General features: G+C 43.5%; 1 protein-coding gene and 1 long non-coding RNA gene across 2 annotated transcripts; one reads left to right on the top strand and one right to left on the bottom strand.

Annotated features, from left to right (window-relative positions):
• The first annotated feature begins 964 nt into the window (after positions 1-964).
• PPP2R2D (protein phosphatase 2 regulatory subunit Bdelta) lies at positions 965-26,685 on the top strand. The gene is made up of 10 exons (XM_085230093.1): positions 965-1,123; positions 1,292-1,378; positions 13,072-13,169; positions 15,365-15,530; positions 16,923-17,035; positions 19,499-19,676; positions 20,550-20,714; positions 22,133-22,302; positions 22,386-22,477; positions 24,542-26,685. The coding sequence occupies exons 1-10, from the start codon at positions 1,117-1,119 to the stop codon at positions 24,819-24,821; spliced, it is 1,356 nt and encodes a 451-aa protein (XP_085086219.1). The 5' UTR covers positions 965-1,116; the 3' UTR covers positions 24,822-26,685.
• LOC146543908 (uncharacterized) lies at positions 11,872-15,712 on the bottom strand. The gene is made up of 2 exons (XR_014884894.1): positions 15,565-15,712; positions 11,872-13,878 (listed from the first exon to the last, which is right to left on the bottom strand). It is a non-coding gene; the product is annotated as an uncharacterized LOC146543908 (long non-coding RNA).
• Positions 26,686-27,969: the final 1,284 nt, after the last annotated feature.

Consider the following 27,969-nt stretch of genomic DNA (forward strand, 5'->3'; position numbering starts at 1 on the left):
GATAACTCAGCCCAACCATCCACCTGTCACCAATAGCTCTCACTGAACCACGTCCCTCAACACAACATCCACACATTCCTTGAACACCTCCAGGGTCGGTGACTCCCCACCCCTGTGCAGCCCATTCCAGTGCCTGACCACTCTTTCAGAAAAGTAGTATTTCCTAACGTCCAGCCTGAACCTCCCTGGCACAGCTTGAAGCCATTCCCTCTAGTTCTACCACTGTTACATGAGAGAAGAGGCTGACCCCCAGCTCACCACCACCTCCCTTCAGGTAGCTATAGAGAGCAGTGAGGTCTGCCCTGAGCCTCCTCTTCTCCACACTGAACAATCCCAGCTTCCTCAGCCGCCCCTCATCAGGCCTGTGCTCCAGAGCCCTCACAGCTTTACTGCCCTTCTTTGAACCTGCTCCAGGGCCTCAATGTCTTTCTTGCAGTGAGGGGCCGAAAGCTAGACACAGTACTGAAGGTGCAGCCTTACTAGAGCTGAGTACAGGGGGACAATTATTTCCCTGCTCCTGCTGGCAGCACTGTTCCTGATAGAAGCCAGGATGCCATTGGCCTTCTCGGCCACCCGGGCACAGTGCTGGCTCATGTTCAGCCGAGCATCACTCAGTACCCCCAGGTCCATTTCCTCTACACAGTCTTCCAGGCACTCTGCCCCAGTCCTGTAGTGTTGCCTGGGGTTGTTGCATCCAAAATGCAGGACCCGGCATTTGGCCTTGTTGAACCTCATCCCATTGGCTTCAGCCCAGCCATTCAGCCTGTCCAGATCGCTCTGTAGAGCCTCACTGCCCCCAGGCAGATCCACACTTCCAGCCAACTTGGTGTCACCCGCAAACTTAGTGAGGGTGCACTCAGTGCCCTCATTCGGGTCAGCATTAAAGATACTGAAGGATATGGATATGGATATCCTCCTCCTCCTCCTCCTCCCCGCCCTCCTCTCCTCCTCCCGCCGCTCCTCCCCGAGGCCAGCCGGCTGCTGACGTCACCGGCTGAGGCCGACCGGCAATGGGCGCCATTTTGAAACCCCGAGCCCTCCCGCGGCGGCAGCTCGCTGTGGCGGTTCGTTCCCGCCCGCTCCCGGACGGCGCCTCCCCCGCCGCCACCGCGCGACATGGCAGGTGAGGCAGATCCCGGGTGGGCTCCGTGCCGCGAGCCGGGCCGGTCCGGGCCCCAGGGGCGGGGGAGAAGCGCTCCGGCGCCGAGGGGGGCGGCGCGGGGTGAGGCCCGGTGCCGGGCGGGCCGCCGCCGCCGCCTCCTCCTCACGGCGCGCTCCGTTCCCTCCGCAGGGGTGGCAGGAGGCGGCGGTAACGGCAACGACTTCCAGTGGTGCTTCTCGCAGGTAAAGGGAGCCGTGGACGAGGACGTGGCGGAAGGTGAGGAAGCGACGGGGCGGCCGTCCGCCGGCGGAGCGCTCCGTGCTGCGGAACGGCGCGGCATGGCGGGGCGGGCGGGGCGGCGTCCGCTGTGCGTCGGGGGAACGAGAGAGCCGGGGCGGGCGGAACCGCAGGTGGGGCCGGGAGGAGCGGCGGGGCCGTGCGGCTCACAGCGGGATCGCCGACCGGAGCTGCTGCTCCCTGCCGCCTGCGGCCGTGTCTGTGCCCGCCAGGCAGCCCCAGCACAGGTGGAAAGGAGAGGAAGAGAGGAGAGGAGAGGACCCAGCCTCGCGGCTCCCAGACCTGTGCAAAGCGTGGCTGGTGACGAGGAAGAAATAAAAAGCCTTCTGTGCTCAAGGAGCGTTGTGTGGAAATGATGTGAGGTGTTGCTGAGGTTCACTGGGAAAGTGTTGGTTGTTGTTTTTTTTTCCCCCCTAAATTTTCTGTGTTCGAACTGCTGTGGTTGGAGACACTCCCTTTTCTAAAAAGGGTGTGTAACGTGCATGGAACATCATTCTGGGCTGTTATTATGGTTGTTACTGCTTGCACTGAAATGTCTGTATTAAGTGGAAAGGCTTGCAGTCCCAAAGCATTGTCTTCTTTGGCTTTGGAGTCTTCTGAGTGCAGTAAATGTTTTCTCTTACTGTCTGCTACAGGGCAATAAAGCAGACAATGTTTTCGTTATCATGCCACTTGTTTGGGCATTCCATTCAAATAGCAGCTCTGGGAGGGATAGGCTTAAGCTGCTCGAGGAGCTCACGGTCAGCTCAGACAGTTGTTTTTGTTGTACTAAGCCTACTTTCACCATGTAGTATCATTCTAAAGTTCCCCGAGTTCTTTTCAAAATGTACTTGAGTGGCTTTTACAAACTTCCCGAATGGTTCTTTATTTTCATAGCATCAATCTGTGCAATTAAATCACTTCTTCCTGTCGAGTGAAGCAGCTCTGAGCACCTTGCTTCCCAGCCTGCAACTGAGCAACGTGAGTTTGTGCAGAGCTGGAGAGCTCTGGGTTTTGAAATACCAGGATGCCTTAAACCCAGTTAATTATTTAAATGCATAACAGGATTCTTCAAAGAGGAACTGAATGTTAGCGATGAGACATCTCACCAAGGCTGAGCTCTTCGTGTCATGATAGAGCTCTGTTTTGGGTGACTGGAAATGAAGAGAGCAAGGAGGGATGCTGATGCTCAGTGCTTCTGTTCTGAATTTTCCCAAACTTACCTTATTAATGTAGCTTTTCCTGGACCAAGGACTGCAGGTTGTGTGACACTATCATTTAGAAGGAGCTTTGATCTTCTTCATAGGACAATTAATATAAGTAATCATTCTTTACCTGTTTTTATCAGAATTGGTGTTAGTTTTGTTTTCCAACTGGAATATGAGAACTACTTAAAGGTTTTGTGACTTAAAGTCCATATTTTGTTTTGTGCTCTGGTTTTGTTTAGTTTCCTGTTAGATTTTGTCCTGGAACTGGAATTAAGTGCAGCGTGTAGTTTATTTGCTAATAATTGCCTGAATTTGACTGAAGACAATTGAATTTGAGAATCAAATTCAATTGCTAAATAGTTGGTCACAGCTATAGGAATACCTATTAATGACTCATTTTTTTTCTAGCCTCTTTTACCAAACTCACATCTGAATGCTTTGGGTGTGCTCTGGCTGACCTGGGATAGCCTCACTGCAAGTACTGCACATAACCACTGTGAGTTCCATGGAAGGATTTGTGATGGGGAAAACTGAACTTCTTTAGTAATTCTTCTGCCCTGTTTTGTGAAAAGTTATCTCTGTGAAGGAGATCTGAACACAACAGCATGAAGCAGCTGTCTGATGCAGTAAATGCAGGCTTCTTTGCGAGCTGTTCTTGCAAACAGCTCATTTAGTAGTAGAAATTCAGATGCCTGATAGTCAAGCAACCAGAATTTCGCTTCCTTTTGAAATGCAATTCTAGAATACATTTTATACTCAAGAGTTGTCTCAAATGTACTGCCTTAATGAAAGGACTGGGTATGGCACTTGGCTGTGCTGAGCCATCTCCATTCACAAGATTATTTTTTTTCTAAGTCATCAGTGTAGAAAATCACTTTCTCCTATGCCTTCTGTGTATGGAACCTGTTTCTTCCGTGAGTGATCTTTGAAATCTGTGCAGTGCTCTGTGTAAATGCAGCAGAAGAGCAGTGTTTAAAATGGTCAGATTGGTCGTACAGAGAGGTCAGGAAAACGTACTGGTTTTGGAAATATGTAGTTTTCTGAGGTAGGAAAGTTTGATTTGAGTCCAGGAGGAGGGTTGGATCAAAAGCAGATACTGAACTGCGGGGTTGGTGCCCCACGGTCTGTATTTCTGGGGAAGAAAAATAAGAGTCTAAAACTGTGTAGTCTGGTTGTTGGTGTAACAGCACGTAAAGCCATACTTGACTGCCTGTGGGACTTTGTGTTCTTGGGTTACCTTTTGTGGTAGAAATCAGCTTTCTTAATGTAGGCTTCAGTTATTTACTTTATGCTGGTCAAGGCCTAACTGATTTTGAGATGTCGGGGTTTAATTTGTTCTGCATGCTCAGAATATTGTGGGTGGGTTTGGAGGGGTCAGGTCGTTGAGGTTTTTTTTACTTTGTTTTGTTAAGCAAAACATGAAACAGTTATTTGAACGATGTTCAGATATTCCCAGATTTCATTGGGACAGATGTGCTGCATGTAACTAATGGCTGCTTCTGGATGTAATTAACAGAGTGTATATATATATATATAATATATATAAGTGTACACACACACACGTATTTTTAGTGTCACTATAAGTCTTCCTAATTGACCTGTGCTGGTGACAGTTGGAAGCACTTGAAGTGTCTGTGACGGAATGTGAACCTGTGTGCTGTGGAGATCTGGGGTTTCCTGTTATTGACACCGGGATTTCTTGGAGTTTTGCTTTTAGCTTCTGCCCCTCTTCATCCCCCCAGATCGGTCTGCATGGTTTTTTGGATTGTGATGAACTCTCCCCTCCTGTAAATGCCGTTTTAGTTGGGGCCAGTAAGATGTGTGTATATTCCTGTTCCTGGATGTAAGCAGCATTGAGGTACGACGGCTCCACAGAGAGCAGTACTCGTGCTTTCCTGTTGGAGTCTCATTAGCTGAAGTCTTCATCTATTCTGTTCTACTGGAAATGTCATTAGAAGGAGCTGAGCATGGCACTGAGCTGTGCAGATAAACACTGAATGCAGTGCCTTTTTGTAATGGACGAGAGCTCTGTTACTAACTCGGGAGTGAACCTTTATGGGGTATTTCACGTGAGCAGAACTTCAGTTCTTCTAAAAAACAAAAGTTGTCATTTGACCTAAGAATCACCATTGACTTCCAATACAGCAGAATAACATACACCAGGATTTTCTGCTCACTGAAAACTTTCATATCTGCATTTAAAGATCAAAGAAAAACGCTGGTTTGAGATGACCCAGGTAGTAGCTGACGTTGCTCGTTACCCTGCGTTCAGCAGATGCTGTGCTTCTCCTGAGCCTCATTGCAGAGCTCAGGCACAGCTCTTGAGTTCCGATGTGAGAGTTTTCAGAACAGTCTTGGTCTTCAGTTGTCTTCACAGATGGTTTTAAAATGTCCAGGAGTTTAACTGGCCTGTTGTTGATGTTTTTAAAGCTAATTCCAACACGATTTTGCACTTTATTTTTTATATATTCCAAAAGAGCTACATCTGATTGACATCTGGATAAAATTGCACAGAATAAATGACAAATTTGGTTATTATCTCTAAGGCCCTTTTTCTGTAAGACTTGGAAAATCCAATAGGGAGTTGTCATTAAGCCATCTGTATTGTTTCCTTTAATCCTAAATAATTGGTTCTGCCCGAGGAGGTCACTTACTGCTGGAATGGGGCAGGAAGTTGGCTCTTTTTCAGCTGTTTGTGTGTTGTTAGGTTTTATTTTCCTCGAAAAGATGTTTTGCCACGAGGTGCAGAGGCAGCTTCCCATGAGCATGAAGCACTTCTGCCTGGTTAGCAGTGGCACGCAGTAGTGCTCTTGCCTTGATCCTCACTGCTTTGCTGTGTGTCTGCTCCCAGAAGCACTGCAGTGAGCGCTCTGCAGAGACCAAAGGTTTTGTTCTTCCCTCCTTGTTGCGTTGTGTAGGGTGCTCTGTATGCAGTTACATGAAATCAGCTTTGGAAAGTGCTTTGGTGGTGCTTATAATAGAGCAGTTTGCTCTGGAGAAAGCAGTCGGAGTGTTTCAGGTAGAACATTTCTGTCTCGTGTTCTTTCATACAGCCCAGCGACCAAGAATTTATCTTCTCTCTTTATTCCACAATACACTATTCCCTAAAAATGTTATTACCAGACAGTAGTATTTAATAATAAGCACTCTTTTGAATTCCAGCTGTATCAGCCAACCATAAAAACAAGGCATTAAGCCACTGGAAAGTCAGTTGCACTATCTTATTGTGTGAGTGAGTAATGAATGCAGAGAGATGTGTGAGAAATGGCACGTCAGAGAACTTCTGGAGGTTCCTAGTTATCTGAATCATTCACTTCTCTCTCACAGGCTTTGCAGTATGACTGCTTATGGTGAGGATGCCTAGATTTACAAGTCAGTAACTTTATTTAAGAAATATAAATAATGGAAAAAATAAGTTCCATTCAATCTTCAGTCTTCATTAAAGTGATCTCATCAAGTGATGTTTTGTGTGTGTATGGAGAAGAGAATCTATCCTGCCAACTAACATGTTTAACAGTGAATTTGACTCTGTTATCTTCACTGTGTTACCAGAATTTGACTCGTGCTGGAGGCGTATACGTGTGTCTGTGTGAGCTTTCATTCCTTTGTAAGAAAAGGCACAGTAGGCCTTGGCAAGCACAAAGGTAAAGTTCGTTTCCATCTTACTGAACTTCAGCTTTGCTGCAGTTTGGCGGCCACTCGCAGCTTAACCCATTTCTGATGCTGCTCACAGGAGCTGTAGTGTCCATTCACAGCCAGGTTCATTGAGAAAAGCTACAGACTGCTTGCTGCCCGAGCCACTGCAGCAGCCTGGGTGCCCTGCTCGTGCTCTTGGTCATCTGTTCAATGATGTAAATTAGTTCAAAAAGGAGACTGACTTTGAACTAAGTGAAATTCTGCTTGCTATTTAAGGACAATTCAAGCCATTTTGCAAGTTGTTAATTACAAAAGAAAAAGTGGTTAAACCTGGTGGGTACAGGAGGACGGCACAAAGTAAGCTGGAAGAAACTTGGCGTGAGCAAAACGATGCCACCCTTGTGGTGTTTCCTGACCCCAACACGTCTCACTTTTGTGTGCTCTCAAATCAATCACAGAAGTGGAAATCTGAACACAGAGTCTGAAAATAGCATATTCTGAAACCTAGGTTATTTTTAGTAACTCCGTATATTTCAAATGAATGTAGATAGCTGCAAGGTTTGGCTTTCCTGCCCATGTAATTCAGAGAGAGAAATCTGATTTCTATCAAATCGTAAACTAAGGAACAACACTGGGAAATATGTTATGAGAACTTAGACATTACCATAACAGCTGTACCAGGCCTGGCCATCCCAACTGCACAGTGATATTAATCTTTTTCACTGACTTTTCCATAGCATGAAGGATTTCTGTGCAGCCAGAAGCAAATCAGTTAAAGGTACAGGAAAAAAGAGGTGATGCTGAGGGTAGAAGTCAGTGACCAGAAACCTGCAGCGGCCAAAGCTCTGCTGGCACTTGGCTGCCTCAGCAGATGGAGGACAGGCTGGTTAGAGCCCTGCTGTCAGATCTGTGCTTTTCCTTTGGGATACCTGTAACCATCTGAAGGTGAAGAACTGGTAAACCTTGCACTTGTAAGGCACTGTGCATCTGTAACTTGTTAAGTTCTGATAGAATGTTGTTTTTTAACTTTTTTCTAACAGTTTAAGGAGCACTAGTCTCTACATTTACTCTTTTTTTTTTTTTTTTCCATTTAATTATTGTTCCCTCTAGTGCACCTCCATGCATTTTGTTTCCTTTGCTCATCTGCTTGATTCTTCATTTAGCTGCTCTCTGCCTAGCCCTGGCTGGCTGTATCTTTCAGCAGTTGTATTGTCGCTGCCTGTTGCAAAGAAATTCCTGCTCATTCTGCTTATCTTACAGTTCAGCACATCACTGGGACATCCCACCTTCTCATTCCAAGTTGTTTAGGAGCACGTAGCCTGTACTTATCCCCTTCTGTGCTCCCTGTTTCATTCCCATCAACTGTGAGAGACCACATGAAGTCTCCAGCAACTCCCTTCAGCTGTTGCACTGAAGGCTCTGGAATAAGGGGCCCAGGGGCAGCAGGAGGTGTGTCACCTTGGTCTTGATTTCAAGCACAGAAATGTTCTGCCTGTGTTTCGTTTCCTCTTACAATCTCCTTTATGGTTCATGCCAGCTGTCTGGCTTTGGTCCAGATCCAGTCACTTCCTCTCAGAGCCTGAGCCTTTTCAGTGTCGCAGTCCCTTACAACAGTTGATTCTTTGGATCTCAGAACAGATCATGGATGAAGATTTGTAGCATAATATTTTTCAGGAGGAGGAGGACAGGATGCAGATCTGCTGCCATTTCTGTCACTCTCTTAGTTGAATTTGAAGCTGTGTTACTTAAATTTTCCCAAAAAATAATGATTAAGATCCCTTAGAAATTGAATCAGCCTCCTTTTCAGGTAATGATTGAAAATAGAACTGTTTCACTTCCTTCTGAGGCCCCATCTGGAGTACTTTTCCAAGCCTTAGGTACAGAAGGGATGTGGAGCTGTTGGAGCAGGACCAGAGAAGGACCACGAAGATGATCAGAGGGCTGGAGCATCTCTCCTATGAAGAAAGGTTGAGGGAACTGGGATTGTTTAGCTTGGAGAAGAGAAGGCTCTGGTGAGACCTCATTGTGGCCTTGAAGGGAGCGTATAAACAGGAGGGAGAGTGACTTTTTATGTGATCTGATAGTGGCAGGACACGGGGGGTGGCTTTAAACTAAAAGAGGGGAGATCTGGGTTGGATGTTAGGAAGAAATGTTTGTTTTTTTCCACCGGGGGTGGTGAGGCACTGGAACAGGTTGCCCAGAGAAGTTGTGGGTGCCCCATCCTGGAGGCAAACACAGCCAGGCTGGATGTGGCTCTGGGCAGCCCGGTGCAGTGGGTGGCAGCCCTGCTATGGCCGGGGGTTGGAACTGGGTGACTTTAAGCTCCTCTCCAGCATAAACCATACTATGATTCTGTGATTGTCCATTAAGTGCGAAGAGCAGGATTTTGCCAAGAGTCTTTGAATAGCTTTTAAGAATGGGAGAAGTTGATGCTGCTTGTGCCTCACTAGTGTCAGTGCCAAGCAAGGTCTCCTGCTGTACAACCATCCATATACCACAGGCTATAACCTATCTGTCTTGGTTTTCAGTTTTAGGAGCAGTACAAGTTTTCTGTTTTTAACAGGAGCAGCACTATGCAGCCAGCTTAGAGAAGTTCATGGTGGCTAATTTTAGACATCCAGTTTAGATGTCTTAACAGCCCAGGCGTTGGTATCAGTGTCAGAAATATGTAGTGTGATTCCTTTGTAGGATTAAATTAGTTTGTGAGCCCAAGCTTGCTCTCCTCTCAGAAGTGTAACAAAAGCTGCCCTTTGACATCCCATCCACCTTCACTCCCAGTAGCAGCCCAAGATTTGGAGGCCTAATTTTATAGAACTGCAGGGGGTTGTGATAGAGGTTAATGATAAGCAGTGAAGTGAAAGGCGTGGAGTATTTATACTGAAGTTTGGAACTTCTGTTAAGGCCTGTGATACAGTCACCTGATCCACTGAGAATGGTTCCCACTGTGTTATTATAGACAGGGGTATTTTTAGCCTTCTAGCATGTTTGGAGGTCGTGCAGCACCCATGGAAGTGCTCAGTGCTTTAAATGTGAGGATCTGACAGAATCAGAGTGCAGTTGCCAGCAGATCTCACCCCACGCTCCTTTTAGCGTCCTGGCTTTGGGAACAACTGGGAGTTTCCTGCTCTGCAGACCATAGCTAAGTTAGAACTTCTTCCCAGAAGTGAAAGCAAACGTTAGTTTTTCATGGCTCTGAGGAAGCATCGCTGGACAGATGGCCCAGTAAAGCTGCGCATCTTGCTTTTCTTCGTGGCTCACAGGAGTACAGGTTTGCTCCTCCCCGTGTGTCTCTCAAGCATGTTTGCAGTGGGTTTGTTCCATACTGTTTCAGTGAGGATTTAAAGTTTCAGACTAATTTTCCAGTTAGGAAAGAGTGACATTCTGCAGCGGCACTGTCGTTGTCTGAGCTGTCTGGTTTACCCTCTTCTCCTTGTCCTTTACCCAATTCCAGTTTGTTTCATCATGTTTCCACAATGCTTAATGTAAAGGAAGTCAAGGTTACATTGGGATAGGTAACGCATCAAGCAAATAATTGCTGTCAGACTGATTTTGTTGACTTGTTATGCATGTTATAGTAAAAAATAGTGCACAGTTTGTTTTGAGCAAACAGTTTAGAGTGCCCTTTGATAGTGTACATGGGAGAAGTTATTGACAGTTTATTTCTTTTCTGAAACCATTAAGAAAAGTGTTTTGCACAACTTCAAAGTAATTGGATGCATTAAGGAGTGGTTGGGATAGTTCCCAAGGAGGCTGTGGATGCCCCATCCCTGCAGGCATTCAAGGCCAGGCTGGATGTGGCTCTGGGCAGCCTGGGCTGCTGGTTGGTGACCTGCACACAGCAGGGGGTTGGAGCTGGGTGAGCACTGTGGGCCTTTGCAACCCAGGTCATTCTGGGATTTGTTTCTGTAGGATAAATGTCTGAAAGGGTAAAAGCAGTCTGTGCTCGAGCAGCTTTCAGGTGTTGTGATGGTAAAATGTTACTTCAGGATTACTTTAGAGTGCTGGAAATGCCATGAAATTGCTACTCAGGTCGTTTTGTTCCAGCACTGCTGTCAGTCTTGGTGTAGAGTTTAGGACTACGCTTGCAGCTGGTTCAGCACATGTTGCCTTTGCCATCTTAGCACAGAGCTCTTTGCTGTGTTGTGATATTTGGTATTTGTAACTAAAAGCCTCACAGCCAGCCAGCCTGTAATAGCTTGTAATTTCTACATTCAGACAATCAAACATCCTTTGGGTGCAAAGTAAACATGTAATTGTGGCAGTAATCAGCATGGATCAGCATTAGTGGCCAATGGTAATATTAGCAACGTATGCAAAGGGGAGTTTTGTGTTTGTGGGTTTCGGTTGGTTTGGGGTTTGTTTGGCTGTGAATTTTGAGTTGTTTGGTTTTTTTGTTTGGTTGGTTGGTTTTTGACATTGAATCAGCATCCTTGTGCCTATCATTTCCCCCAGTTTTCATGCAAGAAGAATAGGTTGACTTCAAAATACATTCCTAATTGCCGTGTGCATCCATGATGCACGTCGTTATGGAAGGGCCTTGCTTAAGGTTGTTTTCCTCTCAAAAAGAGAGAAGTTCCAAGTGACCAGAGGGCTGAGCACGGCCCAGCTGTGAGCAGCCTGTGTGCCTGCTGTGCAACACGGTACCTCTGGAGAGGTGGCAAGCTTTGGAAAAGGAAAGTGGTGCATCGGCCTGACAGCATGGCCTTGTTGGAGTGGTGCCAAAGTAAATTAAAGAATTAAAGTGAGACAAGGTAATGTCTGCATTATGTGACTAACTGGAGCTGAAACTGTGACCGGGGTTGGCTGGGAGGTGTGCAGTGCAGGGAGGGCAGGGCCCTCCTCCTTTCAAGGAGAGGAACAGAGAGAGACTGTGTGTGTGTGAATTGACAGATTGTGTGATTGTTTAAATTCCAGGTGTGTTAGTCCTTGTTTTAGTGCTGAGAAGTGCATGTAAATTGTTACTGCTGTGCCCAGTGTGTGGGTGTGGTAGGACAGAGTGCATCTTTATGGTGACAGCAATAGGTCACTTTTGAATTAAACACACTGTACTACTACCTAAGGTCTAGGTTGTGCATATGTGTGTATTGCACATATATTCACTGGTGTGTGTGCATATCTTGAGTGTTTGTCAATATGTGCTACTAGGAGCTTGTAACTGTAAGGCAATTTCTGAGGCAAGAGGTCATGTAGTGCTAATAAAGCCTTTAGCTGTTTTCTGAAATTATTTATTGCTCTAAATTCAGGGGAAAGATTGTTGAAGGCTTTTTGTTTTCAGTGCAGTCTGTTAGGAAGGCAAATGGCCATCAGTGCAGGGCCAGGTTAGCAAAGAGCTCTGGCTGCTCTGTAGGCTTGTTAGTGACCACCAGCTCGGCACCAGGCAGCACATGGCAGGTGAGGATCCCCTGTGAGTGGAGAAGTTGTTACAGGGAGACTGCTTAGAAATGGCTTTATAATCAGTTTTAACAAGGTTAACAAGATGAATTGAGGGAAACTGGAGGGTTAAGTATGGGCTGTGTGGGGTTTGTTCTCTTGTTTTGGGACTCAGGACATGGCACTAGCCACACAGGTTTTAACCAAAATCAAATCTTTCTGTTATGTTTTAAAGGTGAGTATGGGAAGTAGGCGTATCTGGAGCAAGGTAGTAGTGTGATTTATTTATTTATTTATTTATTTTTTTTGGAAGGCTGGAATAAATCTGTAGAAAGATTATTTCTTGTTGTTTTCAAAGCAAGTAAACAAAGATCTCTGTGCACTAGAAAAACAACCTGTCTCTAGGATCTGTTAATTAAAGCAGAAATATGGATGATAAGCAGAGAAAAATGATCGGATTTCCTAGTCACCTTCCTCATAAGTGTGGGCATTATTCTAAGGAACTTAAAAGTTGGCACACCAGAATCACTGCAGGGATGTGGTTTCCATCAGTCTCCGAGTGCAGTTCTGAACTGATTGACGGCAGGTATTTCAGACCTTACAGTTTTTTCTACCTGCATAATGCAACAGAATTCTTACATGACTGGTGAGCACCAGCATGGCTCCGGTGTTCAAGTACTGTCCTTACGGTAAGTAGCTTTTGTTGCTGTTCCTGTATGCCCAAAACCTGTGACAGACATCTGTAGGTCCATTAGAGATCCTTTAATGGCAGTTATTTTTTTACTGCCTCCTTCAGAGGTTGTGGCCTGAAGTGGTAAATACTGCTTGCTTTCCCAGGTTTGGTTCTAAGGGAGCTTAAGGCACTCTAACCTGGAGGTCCTGCAGTCCTTTCTTTTGCTGTCTGTTCCTTCAGCTGCTGTCATCCTTGCCTCTTGTTTGTTGTATAAATGCTGATGTTGGTTCAATAGCCTTAATTGGCAGGCTCTTTTTTGTTGTTATTTTTTTCTTTTGGCCAATTCAGGTTCCTGAACAAAGGCATCAGCAGTGAGCTCGGGAAGGGCAGGCCTGTACCAGCATGGCTTTGACCAGTGTAAGCTGCAGTGCTGCTCTGAACTGGCTCTGCATATGGACCACTTTGGGCGCAGGTCTCACCTTGGGAAGCTCTGTGCAGGCACAGCTCCCTTATGTGTGCCAGCGCTTACTGGAGATGGGTACAATGCAGTTTGGGTTCTTAAAAGCTGCTTCTCTTGTGATTGAAGGCTCTCAAGCTCAAAACATGGAGAAATGAGAGAATGCTTTAAATAGTAAATGAATATTTAAAATTTTGATGGGGTTTGAAACAATTTCTGGATACTGATGATGTAAATCAATTATTTGGGCTGTTGCATTAATGCAAATTGTAATTTTGTTTTCAAGTCTTGAAACATCTTGATTTGCTTTACACATTACAGTGCTATTTTATTTCTGTTCTGTTTGCAGCTGATATTATTTCAACAGTTGAATTTAATTACTCTGGTGATCTTCTTGCGACAGGAGACAAAGGTGGCAGAGTGGTTATATTTCAAAGGGAACAAGAGGTCAGTGACATGAAAAACAAAAGTGCTGTTACTACACTGCTCTTGTGTTGCACAGTCTCACTTCATCTGCTCATGCTGCAAGGGTTATGTGACTGGATGGGTTGCTCAGGAAACCCAGTGTTAGCCATCTGTCTGTCATTACCTCATGCTGAATCTGGGAGGTCAGCAAAGTGTACTGATCTCAAGGTGCTTTTTTTTAAAGCAGAATTCCACTTTTCATTGGATGATTTGAATAATGCTTAATTAATGAACAGTCCAGTATTTCATGTTTCATCCTCACTGTGCTGCTGTTCATAAAACATTGTATCAAGGATAGTTCATCAGTTTTACTGTAGGGTTTTGAGAGGTGGTGAAATGAAAATACTATTGCTGAAAAAGCTGCTGAAATGTTACACTGCTACACCTAGATGGCTCATTGCTCATTTATCATTTAGTCTGCTGGGTAGACTTAAGTAAGGCACAGAGACCAAGGTCAGGAGTGGCCACCTGCTCAGGATCTCTATCTTTTTGACACTTGTTTGGAGGGGAACTGTTTTTGGTTTCGTGCTCAGGTGTTCTGTAAGTCCGAACCCAGCTGTCCCATCGCTTCCTCTTAGCATTACACCAGTCACACTTCTCACACAGCAATATGTGGGAGAACGTGGGCTGCAGGGAGGAGATGGACGTGACACTCCATTCATTCTCTTGCCAGTAGAAAACTGCACGGTTCCTGGAGAGGAGGAAGGCAAATCTAAACTAAATAAGTATATAATGCTGCAAAATTAATGAAAGTTCACAACTGTTTTTTTAAACCATGTAATTTTTTTGACTATGTAATAACTACTGAGGGTAGTTGTAAGATTTCACATAGGCTTCATGTTGGGGATGCAGGCTGAAATGTTGGGCATTGTGCCCTGAACTCACAGCACATTACATCAGTTCCAAGAAACTGATGTCACTCACGCACTTGGTTGGAACACAGTGAGACCAGTGCCTTGTACCACACAGGACAGCCTGACCACAACATGGGTGGTTGCGTAAGTAATGGAGATAATTAAAGGTAGAGAGGTTCCTATCTAAAATGCATAGAAGTTAAATGACAGGGAGAAAAATTGAGTCTCAGAATTCACTACTTACTACTCACTGTTAGATATTGAGGGAGGGGGAGGAAAAAACAACCGAGAACCTTCTGAAAGTTGCACGGTCAAGCATGGAAATGGAAGGAAGCATCAGAACAAAAAGGTTGCCTTTGCAGACTTTTCCTGGGCAACTGATTTCTTAGCTGCCTTTGGAATCGAGTGAGTTCTTTGTGTTTTGGGGAGTTTGTATTGTCAGAAATTTGGGGCTCTGCAGCTCTTCAAGTGAAACCCAAACAGGAATCTCTATCTGATGCTAACTTATTTAAAGAGCCCCACAACAGTTTTCTCAAATCTGATAGGACATATCCACAGATGCTTGTGACTTTGATCTCTGATCCTTGGTACTGCATCTACAAATGACAGCGGTGCAGAGTTGTCCCCTGGCTCTGTGAGGGGAAGAGATTTTTGTGTACTTACATGTCTGTGCTGTATTGTGATGTGCAGCATGGGAAGCCTGAGATGAAAATACTGTCACTTCAGCCTGTGGATTTTTATAATGAAAAGTGTTGTCAAAGCTTAACGATAAGCCTTGATAGCACTCCTGGATACAGCACTTTTCAAAATGAGCCAGGGAGGAGCTAGATCTAACGCTTGTATGACACAGTAACTTTGTGTGGTCGTGTTTTTATAAAATCATATGTAATTACACCATCTACTGTGTCCTCCAACATTTCTTTGCCAGTCTGAAAACCCTGTGCTGTGTCCATATTATGTTAATTGGGGGAATGAGTTTGGCGAGGTGCAGAAAATAAACGCATGGATTTTGTGGCGTAGGATGTAACTGATTTCTGCTCCATTGTGTTGAATGAAGGCGCCTGGGAGCAGCAGTGCAGGCAGCATGCCTCTTCCAGGTGCTCTCAAATGAGTCAACAAATATGTACATGAAAGGTATATTTTTAAAAAGGAAGTCTGCACATAATTATTGCTAAGATCTTTTACAGTAAAGATACCACATTCAGCAAGACCCATTGTAACAAGGTTACTTTCTAATTGACAATTTCTAGTCCTTACTGTGTATGTACAACTCCTAATGAACTGGGTAACATCAGCTTCAAGAAATGTTATGTTTCCTTACAGAATAAAAGCCGTCCTCATTCTAGGGGAGAATATAATGTTTACAGTACCTTCCAGAGTCATGAACCTGAGTTTGACTACTTGAAAAGTCTAGAAATCGAGGAAAAAATTAATAAAATTAGGTGGTTACCACAACAGAATGCTGCTCATTTCCTGCTGTCTACAAATGGTAAGAACACTTTATTTTTGCAGAAAGTACTTACTGTGTGTCACTTGAATATTGTCTCACCAATGATCCACTTGTGGGGTTTTTCTGGAGTGCTTTGGGGTGGCTCTCTTGTCTTCTCCAATTGTGTGCAGCACTGTTTTGCTTATAATACCCTGTCAATTAGTGACTTACAAACTGAGAGGTAACCTAGCAGCAACAGAACAGACGTCAGTGCACAGCTGTGTTCTGGGGTATGCTGCCCATGCCATCAGTTTGCACACCCTGCTGCTCTGCTTTTTAGTATGGATTCTTTATAATGGGGCTGCCAGTATGCAGAACCGTAGCAAAAGTCCGAATTTGTCTTAACTTGATCATCCTAATTTTGAAATTCAATTTTTGATGATGCCAGATCCATTTTGAATAATAGTAATTGAAATTGAAACGCTGTGGTTTCAATACTCTTCTTGCCTCTCTGGTTCCAAAACACCATGTGTGCTTTTGAGGAGCTCATGGCTCAAATGACAGCAGTCACTGCAGGAGTATATTTGTACAATTTCATTCACCGTATTTTTCTTCCATTATTTGATCAGTGCTTACATGTATTACTGAGATGATCAGTGCCACGAACATCAGGACTGTTCCATTTTGATGCATCGTGGAGGAAGTTGTAAATCTAGTGCAGAGCTGGGCATGAAGAAACCACACCTTGCTTTTGTTGACACATGCACTTGTTCCTAAGGTGTTGGATCTCCTTGTTCTTAAATGCTCTTACATACGTGCTGCTATACAAAACTTCAAAGCAGGAATAACTGCTGTCTGCTGGACTGGGAAATTAAGTTAATCTGCTTTGATCTAAGACTTGCTAGACTCAAAGCAGCCTTTCAACTGTGTCATCTTAAATGATTGCTTTCTTTCCTTAGCATTTGTCTGTTTAAAATCACTTAGATAGCAGTAGAGGGCTCACTGCTGAGGTGTGATCAGCACGTCCCTTGCAGAGGGGCCTTGGGTGGGTGGTAAGCTGTCTGCTTTATTGGTCGGGCAGAAACTCGTGGGTTTTTTTAAACTGAATGTTACATTAGAGTTCAAATGAAACCTGCTGATCGTTTCCCTTCTTTTTACTGATACTTTGAAGTATTTCCCATTCACACCCCATAAGTGCATACCTTTTTTTTTTTTTTTTTTTTTTTAATGCACTAATTCTGCTAACTAATGTAGCCAAAGGCAGAGTTCTTCAGGTCTGTGCTGAGAGCACTGTGTTTTGGTATGTGGTTTGAAGGACTCCAGGGGGATCCTTTCTGTTGCAAGCAGTAGAAATGTAGAGATGAGTAACACACTCTGCTCACCCCCAGTCTTAGGGATTTAATTTTGGAATTTGATTCGTTCTCAAGGATGTGAATTTTTGTTGATTTTTAGATAAAACTATTAAATTATGGAAAATAAGTGAAAGGGATAAAAGAGCCGAAGGTTATAATTTAAAAGATGAAGATGGAAGACTTAGGGATCCTTTCAAAATCACAGCACTACGGGTATGTTTCTGCTCTTTGACTTTAAATATCTTTTTGCATGTACTTCTTTGCCTTTATATTACCAAGGTTGTTTACTGAAATGTGAAGAAAGAAATAATTTGGTCCATAACTACGATGTTTCCTTGCAGTAGGTTGGTTCTTATTTTGTTTTTCTTGCTGTTTTGGAATCTTACATACTTCAAATAGACTTGAAATCAAAAATTCTCAAAATATGTTCTTAGAGATAGCATTTGTCCAACTCAGTGTAATTCAGTTGTAGAAAAAGAGATTTATTGGCAGTTCCCCATGAAACTGGCAGGTAAGGGTCTTCTGTTTGGCTTAAAGCGTGTGCCATTGTGAATTTAGGAAGAGTGCCTTTGTATTGATAACTTAATTCTTATATTGTGCTCATATTCATAATGTTTTTTTATTTTCAAGAACAGGACTGATGTATTTAAACAGAGTGCTGGGTAGTCTACAGGAGGTGTTTTAGTTAGAGGTCAGTTTGGGGCATCTGGAAAGCCTAATGAATGCTTCTGTAGCCTCGGTTTTTCCAGTTTGGTGGTGATGTAACGGCAGGCTGGTGCTCCAGATGTAAGGCCATGTAAAGCAGGAGCTCAAGAAAGGCAGTCAGATGGGGGCAGGGGATTTTCGATCTCTGTTGTTGTTGCTTTAAATAAGAATTGAACCAAGGCTCTCTAGTGCCTCTCTTGACACCTTTAGGATCTATGCTGTTGTAGTTGTGCCTTGTTTTTTTTCTTTTTGTTTTTCTTTTCTTGCTTTTCTTAAACTGACTGTTGAAGTGAAGGTGCAGGTATTCACCAGTGTAACTCGTTGTCATGCTGGGAGGAATTACCCACTGCTTTTGGGAAGTATCTTTCACTTAGCCTGTGGGAGCCACTGTCTGATGGAGTGTTCCAACTAAGATGTCTAAAGCCAAGGAAACCAATTGTAAAATGCCTTGACTGGAAGTAAGTAGAGTTGAAATTTGGGCTTCTCCAGCCTTGCGTTTATGTAGAAGTAGACAACCTGTCTAGGAGCACAGAAAGTCCAGAGCACAGCTGGGACAGTTCTGTTGGCTACATCACTCAGTGAGTACATTTGTGTCTGTTTTAAATGCACAATACATTTAGGAATCATCAGGCTGAATGAGGGACAGCAACAAAAAGCAAGAACCTCTCTTGTAAAAGTTGTCTTTCTAGTTCTGTTGCCTTTTTGGGAGAGGAAGGCAGCAAACCTTGTCAGACATCTGGCATCTCAAAAGAAAACGTGATGGAATGAACAGTGGGAGAAAAGGTGGTCTGAAGGAGGAAAACCTCCCAGAGAGTTACACCTCCGTGTTTGAATGACCAGCCTAGAGATCTGGAGCGTGCATACCGTGGCCTCTTAGGGGGATTTTTCCATACCTCGTTACAGAAGAACCTCTGTTTGTTTCTAATGAGGTACCAGTAGGAGAGGCAGCACTTAGGAGCTGCATCTTGTGTGTAGATGCAGTGTCACTTCTAACCCAAGTCCTGCTGATTCACAGTAATGCATTCTTGATTTCACAACTGAAGGGCCAGGACACCCTTGGTCACTTAGAATGATTGCCTGGTAAGCAGCAACAAATTAATTTTGATAACGACCATTTGTGATCTCAGCAGACTGTGAGATACAGATAGAGTGAAAACAATTGCAGCGCTTTTGGTTTAATGTCTTTCTTGTTGAAGGAAGAGAGATTATCTGAACCAGTGCCCTAACTTCTTCCTTGGTTGGGTGATGTAAGGTAACGTTCCAGCAAACAGCACAGGGCGGCCTCAGGCAATCTTAACCTGTTTGCATGCTGATCAGTGCAGAGCAGGCTGCCGAAGGAGCCAGAGAGAAGCTCGATCCACTTACCTGTGATAAGCACATGTTTTGTACCAACTAGTTGTGACAACAGAGCGTTTCTGCTCCTGAAATGGCACTGACTGCTCAGTGAACACCTTGGGCGTTTCCTTTGTAAACTTCTGTTACCCAGCGCCCAAGCAGTCCTTAAGATACAGTGGTCATTTTTAAGCACTTGTTTCACTGATGGCCTTCGTACCCCGCTGCCCTGATGGGTGAAGTACAGACTCCTGTTTGTGACAGGTAACTTCTGCAGAAGTCAGAGGGGCAGCTCTGCATTCATGGCCTGTTTTAGTACAATTCTTGTTCCACAGATCGAAAGGTATTCAGAACTTAATTGACTTTTACAGAACAGGAAATCTAAGTTCTGCTGTTGGTGTTTGTCAGCAGGCAGAGTTCTATTGCACATCTCATAGCTCACGGGGCTGCGACCCCAGTTTGTTAACTTCATGGTATGGGGGGTGTAGGAATTTATTGTAGGAATTTGTATTCCTGCTGGAGAGCTTGGGGAGGGTGTCAGTAAATTAAAACAGAAATAGGTGGGTGCAAGGTGGGTGCAACGTATTTTGAATCAGAAATCAATGTTATGCCCAAGTTGATTGTTCTCTTATGTTTCAGGTGCCAATACTGAAACCCATGGACCTAATGGTAGAAGCAAGTCCCAGAAGGATATTTGCAAATGCACATACTTATCATATAAACTCTATTTCAGTAAATAGTGATCATGAGACATACCTTTCAGCAGATGACCTAAGAATTAACCTATGGCATTTAGAAATCACAGATAGAAGTTTTAGTATCCTTTTTTAAAATCTTCTGTGAACACTTGGCACATGTAAGTTGTGTGCTGAAGGGAATTATCTTAATTTTACTAATTATAGTAGTGTTTGAATCCTGGGATTAAAGTACAGGATTTAAAAATGTAGAGGTTTAATGTAGTGAAAGCAGCTTTCGGAATGGGCTCAGTCATCTTCAAGTGCAAGCATTCTTTCATTGGAAAACTGCCAGCAGGAATGCCATAGATGGTTTGAATTTTGGAGCACCCTTTAGTTGTTGAGGTTAGTCTATACTTTAAATATGTGCAAAAAGACTTGAGAAGTAGCTACTTCTTTCCAAAGCTTAAGGTTCTCTTGACTGTCTAAAATAACGTTTCTCTTGAAAACAGCTATTTGTCCATACCAAATGGTATTGCTAACTGTAGAAATAATTTCTGGATCTTTTAGCAGGCCTGACCAAAACTGTAATAGTATGTTCTGTATTGGCAAATCTGCAACAAAACTCATGTTACAGAAATAATATGTATTTAAAAAAGAGATACAAGTTTTCTAAGGCTTTAAGTAAATAAAGTACAGTGTTCAATAAGATGTGTTGAAAAGGAGGTTTGAGAGGAAGCTGAAACTTCCAACTGTGAGCTTGATTTAGTCTGTGAGGTGCTGATGTTGGACTTTGGAGGCTAGTTTCATTGTTGGGACAGTCTCTGACTCCTTTTTCTTTTCCTTTTAAAAATCGTTACGTAAATAAAAAGCTGCTTTGTGTAGATTGCTAACAGTAGAGGCTAATATATTTGCCCCAGTTTTCTCTGCTGTGTCTTTAACATCCGTTAAGATGGTTACTTACTAGAAATGATTCAGGTGTGAGACGTTGCCTGCCTTTACCAAAACCTTCCCAGATATTGTAGATATTAAGCCTGCCAACATGGAGGAGCTGACTGAAGTGATCACGGCTGCGGAGTTCCACCCCCACCACTGCCACGTGTTTGTGTACAGCAGCAGCAAGGGCACCATTCGGCTCTGCGACATGCGCTCCTCAGCCCTGTGCGACAGGCATTCCAAATGTAAGCAGCCATGCTCTTCCCTCAGGGGTTTCTTGCTTAGACAGAACATATAGGTGGTCCCTTACACGTAATCTAACCGAGTTCGGCTTGTCAGTAAAGACCACGCAAGGTAAGGAGTGGTAGTTTTGTAGAATGGAACATTTTAATTGTCTTGTTCTAGGCCATCAGCAAGCTGAAGTGTAGCGTGAGGCAATTGACCATCTGACTCTGCTCCCGTTTACCCATTTATGCATCATAAACTGATGGGAACGAGTGCTTTTGGCACCAGTGAGACCTGTCTTCTGTCCAGACTCAGTCTTGGTGCTTCTCAAAGGTATCTGCTTATTGAATGCCAGTTCAGGGCAGTTTATTCACCTTTGTGCATTGGTAACTGGGCTGCTGAAGATGATCAGTTTACTCTGTGACCATTTGCAGCGCGCAGGGTAGAGGATATTAAAAATACTCACTGAGTTTGAAGGTGAGTTTCCAAGGATGAAAGGTGAATGGTTTTTAGTTTGCTGAGACATGTAAGCCTGGTAGGTGAGGAAGGCTTTTCTGTTGGAGTCAGAATGAGCAGTGTTGGTGCTTAGCTCCCAGCCCCTTGTTTCTTCTTCAGTACCGTAGCAGTGGGAGTTCATTAGCATTATTTTTCATGGGCGGTATCCTACCTACTGATCCTTGCAGATAAGCTTTCTGCAGTGAAGATAAGGATTTACTGGGGAAAGGAAATACTTCTGCAGTGTGACACGTAGAATGCTACGCCAACTCATCTGTTTGCCTTAGTGTTGCACTAAAACATGCTAGCACTTTTTTTTTTTTAGCTGAATTACATCCTGTTAAAAGGATCTATTCAAAAATGGAAAAAATAGTGCTGGATAGCTTGTGTCCTGAAACATAGACTTCAATATGGACTGGAAGTTTAAGGCACCTTTCTTTCCTTGCTTCCTGAAACCTGCAGCATTTCAAGTACAGATACCATTATTTCCTCTCAGTAGTTTGCATTGTACAACTCAGATTTAGATAAAAGCTTGTTGTATAACAATCTCAAAATACTTGGGTCATGCATGCAGGTCTGTTCTTCAGCAGAACTTGTAGATCAGTTGCAGTCTTTTTACTGCAGGCACAGACTGAGTTTTGGTTGGTTTTGTGAGGTTTTTTTGGTTGTTTTGCTTTTAACTTTTTTTCCTGGCTCATCCCAAAGCCCTGTGAGTCTGGGCTGCTGATGCTGTGCTCCAGTTGAGAGTGCTGGAGGTGGTCATCAGGCTGCCAGGTGCCAGACACTGTAACGTTATTTCAAAGAGTCTATTGAAAAAGTAATTTATCAGTAACATTTGATAAAAGAAGCTAGTTTCTTGGCTTGTTGTTGTCGAAGTTCTGGGAAATGCTGGAAGCTGTAGAACTTGGTGTTGGTTTCATTTATAATTGTCTTCTGTCTGCAGTTTTTGAAGAACCTGAAGATCCTAGCAGCAGATCATTTTTTTCAGAAATAATATCATCAATATCTGATGTAAAATTCAGCCACAGCGGGCGCTACATGATGACAAGAGACTACCTTTCTGTTAAAGTGTGGGATCTCAATATGGAAAACAGGCCTGTAGAGACATATCAAGTATGATGTTCAAGTTTTCTTAAATATCATCTTTTGTTTTTACTTCTTTAAATCTCTAACGTCAACCTAAATATTTCAAAAAGGTTCATGAGTACCTTCGAAGCAAGCTTTGTTCCCTGTATGAAAACGACTGCATCTTTGACAAATTTGAGTGCTGCTGGAACGGTTCTGATGGGTGAGTTGCTCTGATTTGGATTGCTTTTCTCTCAGCTTAGAAATGTAGTTTTGTCCCCAGACCAGTAAGTGGTGCTCAGCTTTAAGGATCAGTTAGTGACATTCAGATCAGCCCTTGGTGGGGAGGGGGGGACGGTGTGTATTCTGCAGTGGGGTTGGTGTTTTTTTTTCCGATTGCTTTTGTTGGTGGCTGTGTTGGTGTTTGTATTTCCCCAGAAGATTTCAATCTTTCATCCTCCAGTTGCAGGAATAAATTTTTGTTTGCCAGTACAGTCAAAACTGGTCAGTTCAAGCCTGGCTTTATTTTCAAAGTATTTACATGAACATCCATGCGTTATTTTCCAAATTAAAGCATATTTCAGTATTTTCTGTAGGCCAAAGAAGATCGAACTGTTAGGTAATGATTTACATTTGTTGCAGATAACAGGAATGCTTATCTTGCCTGCAAATTGTGGAAGCATTGTCATCAAATACTAAAGCACTTCTTGTGCACGCTTCCTGCCTCTGGCTACATACTAAAATGTTTTCAGAAGCCATGGGTAAGACCATGGCAAAGCTGGATGCTTTTTGTTGGCTTGCCTTGGGGATTCTTCTTTTTATTGCAGGATTGTGTATTTCTGAAATGCCTCTAATGGTGACTTGTCTGCTACAAAACATTGGCACTAGATGAGCTTTTATGCCCCTTCCAACCTGTGCCCTTCTATGAAATGCTTTCAAACTGCTCAGTGAAAAGGTGTTCCAGTTTTGGTTTGGGAGTAACAGGAGCCATGCTTTGAAGCAAGCTTGGGCCTAATACTGAAACATCCCCCATGTAATTTCTAAGGGAGCGGTGACCAGAGAAGTCAAATTTGGTGATCTGTGTGTATGGGCGTCAGTGAAGGAAGTAAAACCAACCTACAGTGCTATTGGAGTCCTGCTGAGAGTGCGTGGAACGCTGCACACCACGTAGGAATTAATTTCCGAAGTAAATAGAGTTAGAACATTGACTGCTGTCAATGTCCACTTGCAAGTGGCTTTGAGTTATTCAGGGGGAAAGAAAAATCTGCGTCGAAGGGCTTACCAAAAAAATCCCGCATTTCCAGTATTTAGTGGAAAATGTATAGAAGAAGTGGTGTTTCTCACTGAACTAAAATGCAAAGGACCTAATGCTTGTTCCTGCATTTTTCAAGTAATTTTCAGCCAGTCTCTGGTTAACTCCCATTGAAAAAGGAAAAAACCTTTCTCTTTGCATTCCCTTATGCAGTCTGATGTATTTTCTGTTAATAGCATCTCGTCCTGCTCCTACTCATTGGTTTTGGAATGCCATGAAGACAGTGTGTGTTGATAAATAAGCTGACAGTGTTTTGCTAAGGTGATTGAGATCTTAAACAACATGTGGGACTGCAGACACATGGGGTAGCAGCTTTTCCAATTTCAAGTGGTAGAAATTAGCGTTTAACATAGAAAAGAATGAGCTGCTTACCTTCAATTTCAAGCATGTTTCTTGAGAGCTACAAACAAACTGGTAATTGAAAGTTAGGTGTTTTTAAAAACTAATTCAATCTTTTATGCAAAGAGCTCCTGAAGAGCTGCATCAGAGACTCACGTGAGGGGTTAATGTTATTGCTTCAGAATAATTTTTAGTAATTAATAATTAACAGGAGCACAGTGCAAAGGAAGGCACTTGTTTGTGGCAGTCTGATGAAATTAAGTAGCTTACAATGTAAGTGCTTACAATGTAAGTGCTTCCTCTGTAGCTCCTAGTGCTGAAGGGTGAAGGGAGGTAGTAGGAATAGGAAGACCTGCTTTGCTTCCATTGAGATGAACAAAGCCCAGGAGTGCTGCTGAGATTTAGTGACAGGGGACACAGACCAGGGGCAACACCTGGGAGAGAAAATGAGGGAGTGGAAGCAGCCCTGAGTGCCCAGCAGAACTGAGCAAAGGTGTGCATCAGAGACAAGAAGCGGGTGGTGCCAGGTATTGGTGGCAAATCTGACCCGACACCTTGCGGTGAGAGAGGAAGACAGGGATTGAACTCCCCTGCAGGAAGCCTGGTGACATCTCCCTTCCTTCTGTTTTTCAACAGTGCTATCATGACTGGATCTTACAACAACTTCTTCAGGATGTTTGACCGCAACACGCGGCGGGATATCACGTTAGAAGCATCCAGGGAGAGCAGCAAACCTCGTGCCATCTTAAAGCCACGCAAAGTGTGTACAGGTGGTAAAAGGAAGAAAGATGAAATAAATGTTGACAGTCTGGACTTCAACAAGAAGATTCTTCATACAGCATGGCATCCCATGGAGAACATCATTGCTGTAGCTGCCACCAATAATTTGTATATATTCCAGGACAAAATTAACTAAAGGTGACTGACTTGAGGACAGAGTTGTCTTCTTGCATAGTTAAGCTCAGTTGTTTATCTGTAAAAGAGAAGGCCTTGTCCTACCAGTGAAGAACATTGATGCACTTACTTCCCTTTAGGTAAAGGAGAGGATCTGGCCTGGTTTTTGCTTTCACGGTGTGGTTCTGCCTTTGCTGAGGTTAGGGAGTGTCAGTTGCAGTTTTCTGAGGAAAACCCTCTGGAAGCAGAACTGATGGACAGTGCTCAATCAGGCCAATACTCAAAACAAATGTATTTATTGACGTCTGAGCCTTCCTTTCCAGTTTATAGACCAAAAATTTAACACCCAAGAAGAAAACAAAAAAGTCATAAAAATGTAATTTCTATCTTTTGCGCTCTTTCTCTGCTGTAATATTTGGGCCTTTCAAGACATATATTGTGCTTAATGCCTGTAAACATTCCTCCTCTGGCCTGTATCTAGGCTTAGGTGTTTTTACCTTGGAGCACTTAGGTAGGTCTTGAGTTGGGTTGGTAGACAGGTTTCCATGGATATTTACTCACCAGTTGTATCTATTGCCACACCTTCTGGTGTAAACCACTTAATAAAATAACAAGCTAAAAAAAGTGTTTTTAAATCTGAAGGTATGTATTCAGTCTTTTTTATTTTTTTTATTGCATGTACTGAGATTGTCAGATCTGCCCATCAGGATGGTTTTTTTCACAGCGTTTGTCCCGACACACTGATTTCTAGCAGACTAATACAAACTTTTTTGTGTAGTATTTGGAATTCTAGATTTCGAGTTTCCTTGGAAGTGTCATTTAGTTTAAGTTGCACTGGTTTTCTTGTAAAACGACTTTTGTATACAGAGTAGGAGATGGAAGAGGTTAGTGTAAAGAAGTCTGCAGCCTTAATAGAAAGCGACCACCTTGCACAGAAGGGAAAACAAATTTTCTTCTTTGAAGATTTAAAAAAAAAAAAAATTTAAGTTTATCTGATGCCTCTCAATGTTAGGTAGAGACATACCTTATGTGCATTATGTTTTTTAACCTTTTTAGTACTTGTCATGAAGATACACTTTATTTTAAATGTTTGGCATAATATCTTGTATTTCACATCGCAGTTGAAACCAGCAATAAAAAGTTTCTTGATTATGCCAAGCAGCAACACAGCTTAATACATTTTAGTACATTCTGACGTCAGGCTGTCAGAAAATACTGAGGCTGCTAGCTGGTGTTACTATGTTATAACTGTTCTTGCTAGTTGTTTTTGTTTTGGTTTTTAAAGCCTTAGGTACTTTTTTTTGTTGTTCCGAAGGGGCCTAAAATGCATCAACCTTTTCTTCACCCTGGGCTAACGTGGGTGAGAAATTGCTCCTGAAGCTGTTCAGCACATCTGGTAGCGCCAGGCGGCTGGGCATCGCGCTCTGGGAAAGGTGCCTGCAGGTTAGATGTTCTCAGAGATCCCCTCAGCTTCCCAGAGCAAATACAAGAAGTGTGGTTTACACTCCACTGTTATTGGAATGAAGGTGTATTATGATTACTAAATCAGATCTGCGTATGCAAACGTAAAAGTGTCTGTTCTTACCCTCAATTATTGTCCATAGAGTGCCACTCTTGTTCACGGTAAGCTAGTAAGTACAACTAACTTTGAGGTTCTACAAATAAAGTTTAAATTAAAAAAGAAAAAAAAAAAAAGAAAAAAACTTATACTGTATATTGGTTGTGACACTATTTGCAAATCTTGAAATATGGAACTGCTGGGTCATGAAAGGGTTCGATTTGACCTTGTTCCTGAGATGCATAATAGAGCTAATACAATGGGATTGTACATACTTGTTCAATTATTTTGACCAAAAAGTTTAATAAATTTTAAATGTTTACCTGGATGTGCTCTGTGTATTTTGACACCTCTTTGTTCCTTTTCTGAGATGACTGGCCGTTAACCAACCTGAGCCCTGTATCTGTGGGACCTGCAGGTTGGGCCTGTGGCTTGGCCATCTGTATGCAGTGAATACGTTTGTGCTGTCTGTTTCTGATCCATTTCTTCAGCAGCTGTAAGTGGAATGTCAGTATAAAGAGGGTATGATGAAGTCTTATTTTGTACCTCTTTCAGTTAAATAGCTTCTGATGATTCATCTGCTTAAAAACGAGGCTGTTGCCTTGGTGTTGTGTGCAGAGTTTGACATTGGTGTGTGAAAGGTCCCAGCGCACACAGGCAGCTTTAGGCAGTGTGCAAATCCACAGCTTTGCAGATGCGTCCTGAAAGTGAGGTAACTTCTGTCCTCAGTTGGTTTTGGGGGGATAAACAGAAGAAGAGGAATTGGCTGTGCACGAATTGTGGGTCAGATTTTTGAAGCCTGTTTTAAACAACTGCTTGTTCTGATGCAGTGAATCCTTGGTGCTCTGTTACTTAGGGCCTGGGTGAAAAGGGCTTGTCAAAAACAGCACTGGTAGCTGTGGGATGTGGCAGGAGCTGCACTGGGAGCCCCTGGAGCAGAGCCTGGCCCAAAGCTGTGCCCTGAGCTCTGCATGGCTGTGAGTGCTGCTGCCTTCTGTGCAGGCTGTGCTCTGTAACACCTCCTGGGGCACGGCTGTCACACAGACCTGTGTTGTTTATCATGTGCCACAATGTTTCTTGAGTCTCCAGAGCTGAGGGCAGTCCTACCTGCTCCTGGGGCACTGAAAGGTGTGCCCTGATTCGGCCGGCAGGAGGTAAGGAGCTGTATTCAGCTCCAGGAGCAAGAAAAGGTAAGAACAGATGTGTTGATTTCCTTTTTAGTAGGGTTAAGTTTATTGCTTATCAGAAATGGGGATATATTCCAGTTCCTGTCCCTACCTCTGAAGCCCTAAGGGCTGCATGTGTCTTACCACAAAAGGTTTTTCCGTGTCCTGTTGTTCCAAGGAAGCTCTATTTGTAGGCTCAGGAGTCGGAGCCCAGCTTTCACTGAGGTCCTCCTCCAAAGGCCGTGTCTCCAAACAGTGACCTGTCTGCTGCCCAGCAAACACTCCAAGACTCCCATGCAACTTCCCTGTCCTGGCCTTACTGAGCAAGGTAAGCAGTGTTTTCCTCTGTCTGAGATTGTTTCTGCATCACCGAATGCCACCTGGGGTGGTTTTGGGTTCCTCACTTTGCTCTGCAGGCTGTGAGTGGGCACAGGCTGAGGGAGGGA

Source organism: Meleagris gallopavo, chromosome 8 (assembly GCF_905368555.1).
Source record: "Meleagris gallopavo chromosome 8, MGAL_WU_HG_1.1, whole genome shotgun sequence".
Classification (NCBI taxonomy): Eukaryota; Metazoa; Chordata; class Aves; order Galliformes; family Phasianidae; genus Meleagris; species Meleagris gallopavo.